We start from the raw sequence: 9,196 nt of genomic DNA, 5'->3' as shown, positions 1-9,196 counted from the left end.
ACTCTCAACAACCTTCGCCGCAAAGCGAAGGTTGGAGACTGGACGATAGTTGGCCAGCTCATCTGGGTCCAGGGAAGGCTTCTTGAGGAGGGGCCTCACAACGGCCTCCTTGAGGGCCGCAGGGAAGGCACCCTCCTGCAAGGAAGCGTTAACAATTCCCTGGAGCCAGGCTCGTGTACCCTCCCGAGCTGCCAGTACCCTCCCGAGCTGCCACTCAGTATGTTTACTGAGTGCCAGTAATTGTTATGATTCTGTTATATTTCCATACATTCTTCTTCTGCCCTGCCTACTTGGTTTTAACTTTCAGGTTTGATTCCCTATCAATAGCCACATCCTGCGTTTTTGACTCCTTGTAGAAAATTCAGTAGTAAACACAATATCTCTCCAGAAATACAATTTCAAGAAGAATTCTACCCAAAGGTTTTGTCCATGGCAAGGTAGAAATTACTCCTATCAGAGAGGAGTAATCAAGTATAGGTAGTCCCTGACATGACCATAATTGAGCCCAAAATTTCTGTTGCTAAGAGAGACAGTTAGGTGAGTTTTGCCCTATTTTACAAGTTTTCTTGCCACAGTTTCTGAGTGAATCACTGCAATTAATTTAGTAACACAGTCGTTAGGTGATTCATTGACTTTGCATGTCAGAAGGTTGTAAAAGGTGATCACATGATCCCAGAATACTGCAACCATCATGAAAATGAGTCAGTTGTCAAGCATCTGAATTTTGATCACGTGACCATGGGGATGCTGCAACGGTCGTAAAGGTGAAAAATGGTCATAAATCACTTCTTTCAGGGCCTTATAACTTCAAAAAATCATTAAATGAATGGTTGTAAGTTGAGGACCACCTGTATACCAGAAGGCAAAATGAAAGACCAATCAAAGCACAGAGGAATCACCATTGCTCAGGAAGACTATGTTGCTATAGAAGGGCTAATTAGACTAAGAAGCTTTATTGAACTCATACCTGCCCCAGATTCAATGGTGAGCTTTAAGATTCAACCCATGTAGAATACAAGACAGTTTCCCATCTAGGTATTAATCGGATCCAGATTGGATTAGCTTCCAACAAATTGGGATATTTGGATAAAAGAATATTCTGTGGGATGAAATCTTTGTATCCAGAAGACAAAGATTCTTGTATTATGCACCTTTCATTCAGACCTAAATCCTGAAGACATTTTAGCCTTTTGCATCAGTTATATAATGTTAGATAAAGAAATATACCTCCCATTTTACTGAATAACGTGTTTATCTTATAATCTTTTAAAACAATATTCTTAGGAAAAAGAAGACATTGACATGACCAACTCACAAGGGAAAGAAAAGAGTTCTCTATGAAACTGTAAGTGAAAATGAGAAATAATGATCATAGGAGAAATAATCAAATCCCCATTATGCTGCTTAAATAATTAAATGTATTTTCCCTCCTCTTCCTTCCAAACCTCACAAATGACGTAGCTTCTCTGATGTACAGAAAACAGAATCTAATAAAAGATCAAACATTATTGCCATCAAATTCCATGCCCTGGTTTTTATCCATTCCCAGTAAAAGCCAAGGTGCGCCCATCAATTTCCCCATACATCTTTACCCAAAAAGCAAGTTTTAATATGAAATGTTAAAGATATTTCCATGGTGGTTTTTTGATTCTTGAAAATTATATGTCTGATTGTTTGTTTCAAGTGTCAGAGTTCCAAACTTTTATCGTCTTCCTTTCTTTTTGATTTGCGGCAAAGGTGGGATTTGATCAACCTTTTTCCCTTATACACTGGACTTACTTCCTGAGATCCTGTTTTAAAGAATCATTCAATGCATTCAGCACAGAAACACTGGACCCACACAAGGAATGTGATTTTAAAGTCACTCAGTCTGGAACACTTCTCACTTCAGTTATGTATTTATCACAAGGTGAAAGGTGTTGCAATTGTGTCAGTTTGTAGGATTCCAGGGGGTGTAGAAAACAGAAGCTGTAAGTAATATTTTGCTATCTTGCAGATCTAAACAAATTATAATGCCAGGTTTTTATCAGGTATTTGTGAGCTGCTTCATACCTGCCAGGGGCTACTAAGTTGCTGTGGTTACTTAAAACTAGGCAGCCCTGTGGAAGGGCTGTGTGGGCTTTTCTCAGCTGAAAATGCTAGTGCAACCTTTCCCACTCAGTTTCCTTTCAAATTCACTCCGACTACAACTCCCAGAATTCCCTAGGGCAGTGATGGTGAACCTTTTAGAGACCGAGTGCCCAAAAAACAGACCTGCCCCCACCCTGCCCACCCGCAGGGCCACCCACCGCCTCCACAGCCCACTGAAGATCGCCCAGGCAGCCCAGCAGAGTGATGGCAGCCATGCCCTCCGCCCACACCCCACAACATCAACTGCGTGCAATGTGGCATGAGGGCAGAGTCTTGTCCCTGCTGCCTGGCTGCCATGTCCTTGGCTGCACTGCTCTGCATGGGCCACGCTCAGGGGCGACTCTCCTCCAGGGGGCTGATGGTGAGGAGGGAACCATGGGGGGAGGTGAGGCTGGGGTGATGGCGCATGTGCCCACAGAGAGGACTCTGAGTGCCGCCTCTGGCACGCGTGCCATAGGTTCGCCACTACTGCCCTAGGGAGCTACTATAGAAGATTTTTGCCACATGAATATTTCTACATACTTTGGCTGGCAGGGGTTCTAAGCACTCCCAAGGATCAAAGTGCTTGTGAGCTTAATGGCACAGCTGAAGGCCTTTTATGCACACACATATGTATACACACCTTTTCCACACACACAAAACCCTTCCCCTTATTCTTTTCAATCAGTGGCATCAGCTCCTGTTCATATTCCTTGAGTCAGTGAAAAAGAGCTGCAGAGATTTATTTTGAGAGAAATATTGTATTTTGTTAAAAAGGGAGGAAATGAGAGAAAGAGAGCAATAAAACTAGTTTTGATAGTACCTCAACTTGTTTTGCTCAGTGATTCCCTTTGTATGTGAGTTTAATAGGGGATGGATGCGTCAACAGGAGTACCAGACAAATCTGCTCCAGATTTAAAGTATGTCTGCAAGCTTCTATCTATCTATCTATCTATCTATCTATCTATCTATCTATCTATCTATCTATCTATCTATCTATCTATCTATCTATCTATCTATCTATCTATCTATCTATCTATCTATCTATCTATCTATCTATCTATCTATCTATCTATCTATCTATCTACCTACCTACCTACCTACCTACCTACCTACCTACCTACCTATCTATCATCTATTTTCAAAAACTGAATACTTACACTGGAGAAATGCTTGCAGACAATGATCTTATTCAAAACAGGGAAGCCAACTCCTTGCCTGAAATTGTGGCCCCTCACAATGAGTATTTCCATCTTGCCTGTCCATTCATTCATTCATTCATTCATTCATTCATTCATTCATTCATATAGAGAGAAAATATATAATGTCCAAGAGGTACAAGAAAAAAAGAAAGGAAACTATAACAAGGAAATAAAATGATTTCCAACCTTTTCTTCAACAAATAATTGCAGTCTTATAATCTCTCCTCCCTCTTGGATGTTATGCAAATCTCTTCAGGCCCACACTTAATTCACTTTTTTAAAATCTTCAAACCCATAAATAATCATATAAGGATTTCCATCTTTTCAAAACTGAGCCTTATTTTATTAAACCTGATCCAGCCCATTCCCATCAGAAGAAAGCCACTCGAGGGAACAATATTACAACCTGGAAATGCTACAGATTTGAGTGTCATCAGCATATTGATAGAACACAGCTCCAAATCTTCTCATAAAGTTTTCTAGCAGTTTCATGGAAATATTGAAAAGCTATGAAATGCAATAGAGCCCTGAAGACACCAGATACCAGTTCCCATGCCTCCAGGCCTCCTATTTCCAAACCTCTCAGTAGATGTAAAATATCAAAACCCACTAAGGGCTAACTGAGTTGCATTATTGTATTTATAACAGTAATAATAATAATAATAATAATAATAATAATAATAATAATAATAATAATAATAATCGTAGTAGTAGTAGTAGTAGTAGTAGTAGTAGTAGTAGTAATAATAATAATAATAATAATAATAATAATAATAATAATAATAAAGTTGGAAGGGACCTTGGAGGTCATCTAGTCCAACCCCCTGCTCAGGCAGGAAACCCTATACCATTTCAGACAAATGGCTGTCCAGTCTCTTTTTAAAAACTTCCAGTGTTGGAGCATTCATCACATCTGGAGGCAGGTTGTTCCACTGGTTAATTGTTCTAACTGTCAGGAAGTTTCTCCTTAGTTCTAGGTTGCTTCTCTCCTTGATTAGTTTCCATCCGTTGCTTCTTGTCCTGCCTTCAGGCGCTTTGGAGAATAGCTTGACTCCCTCTTCTTTGTGGCAGCCCCTGAGATATTGGAACACTGCTATCATGTCCCCCCTCGTCCTTCTCTTCATTAAACTAGACATACCCAATTCCAGTTTCCTTATATGCTTTAGCCTTAGCTACCATGAAATGAAAAGATGTTTGCTCCTTGGGAGGAAAGCTGTGGCAAACCTAGATAGCACATTAAAAAAGCAGAGAGATCACATTGTCAACAAAGGTCTACATAATCAAAGCTACAGTATGGGTTTCCCAGTAGCAATGTATGCCTGTGAGAGTTGGACCATAAGGAAGGCTGAGAGCTGAAGAATTGATGCTTTCAAATTAGGGTGTTGGAGAAGACTCTTAAGAGTCCCTTGGACTGCAGGGAGATCAAATCAGACAATCCTGACTGTTCTTTGGAAGGATAGATACTGAAGCAGAGGCTCAAATACTTTGGCCACCAAATGAGAAGAAAGGATTCATTGGAAAAGACCCTGATGTTGGAAAGACTGAAGACAAAAGGAGAAGGGGATAGCAGAAGATGAGATGGTTAGACAGTGTCATCAATGCAATGGGCATGAGTTTGGGCAGACTCCGGGAGACAGTGGAGGACAGGGGGGTCTTGGTGTGCTATGGTCCATGGGATCATGAAGTGTTGTGACTTAGTACCTGAACAAAACTTCTGTTATTATCCAACAGTCCCAAAATCTGGCACCATTCAGATGTATTGATTGCAATTTCCATCATCCTCAGGCAGCATTGATTGATTCTGTGCCATCAAGCAATTTAAAACACCTAATGATCTCATATATAGATTTTCTCCATGACAACATATCCTTACTGTGTTTTTTTTCAAGTATCCCAAAGGTGTAGTCATCACCACCATAAATGAGTCCCTTCACCTTGCTGCTAGTCATCCTCTTCTTCTCTTTCCTTCCATCTTTCCCAGCATTAGAGCCTTTTCCAGAGATCAAACAGCATAGCCAAGCTGAATTAGTGTTCCAAACTAGGAATATGAGACTCTAATTTCAGTTCCTTGATCAACCATGAAGCTTTGCTGAGTGACCTTCAGCTGTCAAATCTTGTGACTTAGAGGGAGTCTTGGTTTATTCTACCAAGAGTCTCCAGTTTTATCTCTTCAGTTTCTAAGCAATGTGATAATCCATAATTAAGCCTATGGAAAATAATTAGCACAGAATTAGATATGGCCAGCAGGGGGAAGAGGAACACTTGCTAAAGGCTGCTGAAAGTTCATAAAAGGTTTTTTTTAATGAATTGCCCTATCATTTAGAAAAAATGATAACAAAAGATTTCCGAAGGTTTTGGCATCGAAAGATTCCCCACTTTTAATCCACCATGCTTTCTGTAGGCTACTTCTACAGATAGCCTATTCTCCAAAGCGCCTGAAGGCGGGACAAGAAGCAACGGGTGGAAACTAACCAAAGAGAGAAGCAACCTAGAACTAAGGAGAAACTTCCTGACAGTGAGAACAATTAACCAGTGGAACAACCTGCCTCCAGAAGCGGTGAATGCTCCAACACTGGAAGTTTTAAAGAAGAAACTGGACAGCCATTTGTCCAAAATAGTATAGGGTTTCCTGCCTGAGCAGGGGGTTGGACTAGATGACCTCCAAGGTACCTTCCAACTTTATCATTATTATTATTATTATTATTATTATTATTATTATTATAGATAGAAATGCTAAAATTATCCTCATCTTAATCCCTCCATGGATTTTATTGTTCCATGGATTTTATTGTGGTTTACTTACAACAAAACATAAATAAAAGTTAGTCACCACAGAAATGAGAAGTTTGAGGAAAGCTGCTGAAGTGACCAGAAGAGATAAAATCAGAATGAGACCATCCGAGAAAGAATTGGCATAGAACAAATTTTAAATTACATACAAAAGCGACAGATAAAGTGATTTGCTCACCTGGAGAGAATGTCATGGGATTCCATACCGTACAAGGCATATACAAAAAGAGAAGGACAAATAACATGAGGCAGAACCAAAAGAAGATGGAGTGACAACATCAAAGATACAATACAACATCAATTAACAATGGTTGAAGTCCCCAGAAGGGCAAGAGCCAGAACTTTGTATCTCCCTTGTCACCTGAAGCAGAGGAAGAGGAAGGGGAGGAAGAAGAGGAGGAAGGAGGAGGCGGAGGAGGAGGAGGGGGGGGAGGAGGAGGAGGAGGAGGAGGAGGAGGAAGTTCTTCCATGGTCATCTTTTTGGGGGTGAGCAGAGATATTTAGGTTTGTGTCATGTATGTGTTTCACTTTGAGAGCAGGCAACTAAATTTCATTTTTGATGTGTGCCGTTGTGCCCACAGTAAAAAAAAATGACAATAAAGGTTATCTTATCTTATTTTAATTTTCAAGATATTTCCAGGAGATACTTGGCTTGACTCAAGTTTCAACCGCTTGAATTCATTAACTGATGGAAAATATAATTAATATGCTGCATATATTATAAACATTCCTTTTCCTTCTGATGACTAAATATGAGTTATTAGTGCACACAATCAGCAAGCACAGGTTCCACTCCAAGCTAAACTATTTTTAGAGGATTGGAAGGAAGTTCCCCACCCAAATTTAATGAGGACCAAATGTGCTTAGTGGCCCTAAAATGCTAAGAGTTGCCTGACACCCACTCACTCCCCTCTGAAAAACAAGAAGGATAGGAATTTGGAATTGATGACCACAGAGGTCTAGGTAGGATCTTAAACTATTTTGCAAGTCCTATTTTGTCTTTTTCATGTGCCATTTTACTGCTGGGATGAAGTACATGAGCGCAGAATAAAAGCTTCAAGAAAAACCAGTGTGTGGTGGCACAATGGTTAGAATGCAGTATTGCAGTCTGACGTTGCCCACTGCGAGCAGTTCGATCCTCACTGGCTCAAGGTTGACTCAGCCTTCCATCCTTCTGAGGTCGGTAAAATGAGGACCCAAATTGTTGGGGGAAATATGCTGATTCTGTAAACCACTTAGAAAGGGGTATAAAGCACTATGAAGTGGTATCTAAGTCTAAGTGTTATTGCTGTTGCTATACTATCAAATCCAAGCTGGGCTTCTGCAGTGCTTTCTCCATGTCTGAATCTGAAATATGAGAGTCGTGCAAAGCCAAGGAGTTGAAGGAACTTAGAAGCAGTAAAGTTACATGTGATCAGCCCACTAATTAATTTTAGGAGAGCTTCTAAGCTCAGAATTGCTCCAACTGTGAAGTGGTTGGCATATAAAATTAATAAATAAACAAATACATGTTCAAGTACTGGCTCCTAATTGCCTAAAGGGTCCTGAGTGCAAATGTGGAGGCAATTTCCAACCCACTCATGCCCTTTGATAATGCTGAATGTGTTGGCAAACTTTCCGAATCAAAATGAAATATGTTGAGTTTGAAAGAAAATCCAGACAGAATTCTGCCCATAGAGTTTTTGCCTGTGACTTTAGATCATGCCTTAGCTAGGAAGCACTGTATCCCAGGCTTCATCTGGGATACATACCAGATTTTATTAAGAGAGAAAGGATACACAAAACACTCAGCTGCAGTATTTCCCATTCTGATGAGATCACTTATACTTCAAGTATAATTTTTAATATGTAAAGATACACAGAGATGCCCTCCAGTTAGGTTTTGATTCCTGGGAACTGCGTCCACACAATTATCTTGGAAGTGGTTTGCCACTGCTTTCTTCTTTATTTTTCCAATCTACCTACAGCACTGGAATGCCCATGTGTTTCCCAACCAAATACTAACTAAGGTTGGTTTTTCTTAGCTTCTATGATTAGCCAAGATCAAGCTACTTGATGTCCCTATAGCAGTGGTGGCGAACCTATGGCACGGGTGCCAGAGGTGGCACTCAGAGCCCTCTCTGTGGGCACGCGCACCGTCGCCCCAGTCCTAGGCCTTCAGCTGGGTTTTATAAAACCTTTTCGCTTTAGGCCTCCGCCGCCATAAGCAAAAAAGAAAAAAGGTTCAATCAGTCAATTTCAACTTCTCGCGGGAAAAAAAAAGATCTTGCAAAGTTGAAATTGATTGATTAAAATTTTTAGTCCCACCCAGTCTGCCATTACCACCGCGGCCACGCCCAGCCAATGGGCCACACCCACCCGGCACCCGGCACTCGACGATGCATAAGTGGGTTTGGGGTTGCAGTTTGGGCACTCGGTCTCTAAAAGGTTCGCCATCACTGCCCTATAGCTTTCTCTATGTATCCATAAGAAAATGTCTAAGACAGCTATTGCTAAAATGGAGTTTAGAAACACAGAGCAAATATCCGACACAATAAAGAATGAAGTGGATGAAATCTGCAAATATCTGCAGGATGATATGCAGCCATTGAAGGCTCATATCACCTTAATGAAAAATGACACTTCTCCCAAAAGAACAAGTAAGAAGAAAAAAATTATAAACACAGACAGAACTCAGTGGAATGCACAGCCTCCCTTCTTTGGGAATCTAAAGTTGCCAATTTCAGCTAAAATATCCTAGATTTCCTCTCTACCTCACCCTCCCAAGAAATGTATTTCTATGCATTACACATGGATGACTCATATATTCATCAGAAGTCACTTAAAAAAAAAGTAGGGTGGAAGTTTTGTACTGAATTCAAAATTCATTGAAATTGAATTCTTAATTGCAGATTAAAATTTAAATTTTCCTTTAAATTAAAGAACTCCATTAATACAAAGGAAAATCAGCTGCAAACTGTGGGGTTCAAATGCTAAGAAAGAAGAAAAGTTGATACAAAAACTTTGGTTCTTTCTCTAGGTGAAATCTGTGCACATGAGTTCAAATGACCTTGTTGGTAATTAAAGTTTATAAGACTTACTGGGATCATTTCTCA

At 40.3% G+C, this 9,196-nt stretch overlaps 1 protein-coding gene across 1 annotated transcript in view; it reads left to right on the top strand.

Annotated features, from left to right (window-relative positions):
- Positions 1-1,498, top strand: part of P2RX1 (purinergic receptor P2X 1) — a 34,550-nt gene extending 33,052 nt beyond the window's left edge. Inside the window, exon 12 of the mRNA XM_015820887.1 lies at positions 1,285-1,498. Within this exon, the coding sequence (XP_015676373.1) occupies positions 1,285-1,341 (57 nt within the window). The 3' untranslated portion in view covers positions 1,342-1,498. The remainder of the gene's footprint in view (positions 1-1,284) is intronic.
- Positions 1,499-9,196: the final 7,698 nt, after the last annotated feature.

The sequence above is a fragment of the Protobothrops mucrosquamatus genome, unplaced genomic scaffold, assembly GCF_001527695.2.
Source record: "Protobothrops mucrosquamatus isolate PMUCROS unplaced genomic scaffold, P.Mucros_1.0 scaffold1200, whole genome shotgun sequence".
Taxonomy (NCBI): Eukaryota; Metazoa; Chordata; class Lepidosauria; order Squamata; family Viperidae; genus Protobothrops; species Protobothrops mucrosquamatus.
This window is presented reverse-complemented; position numbering and strand designations above follow the sequence as displayed.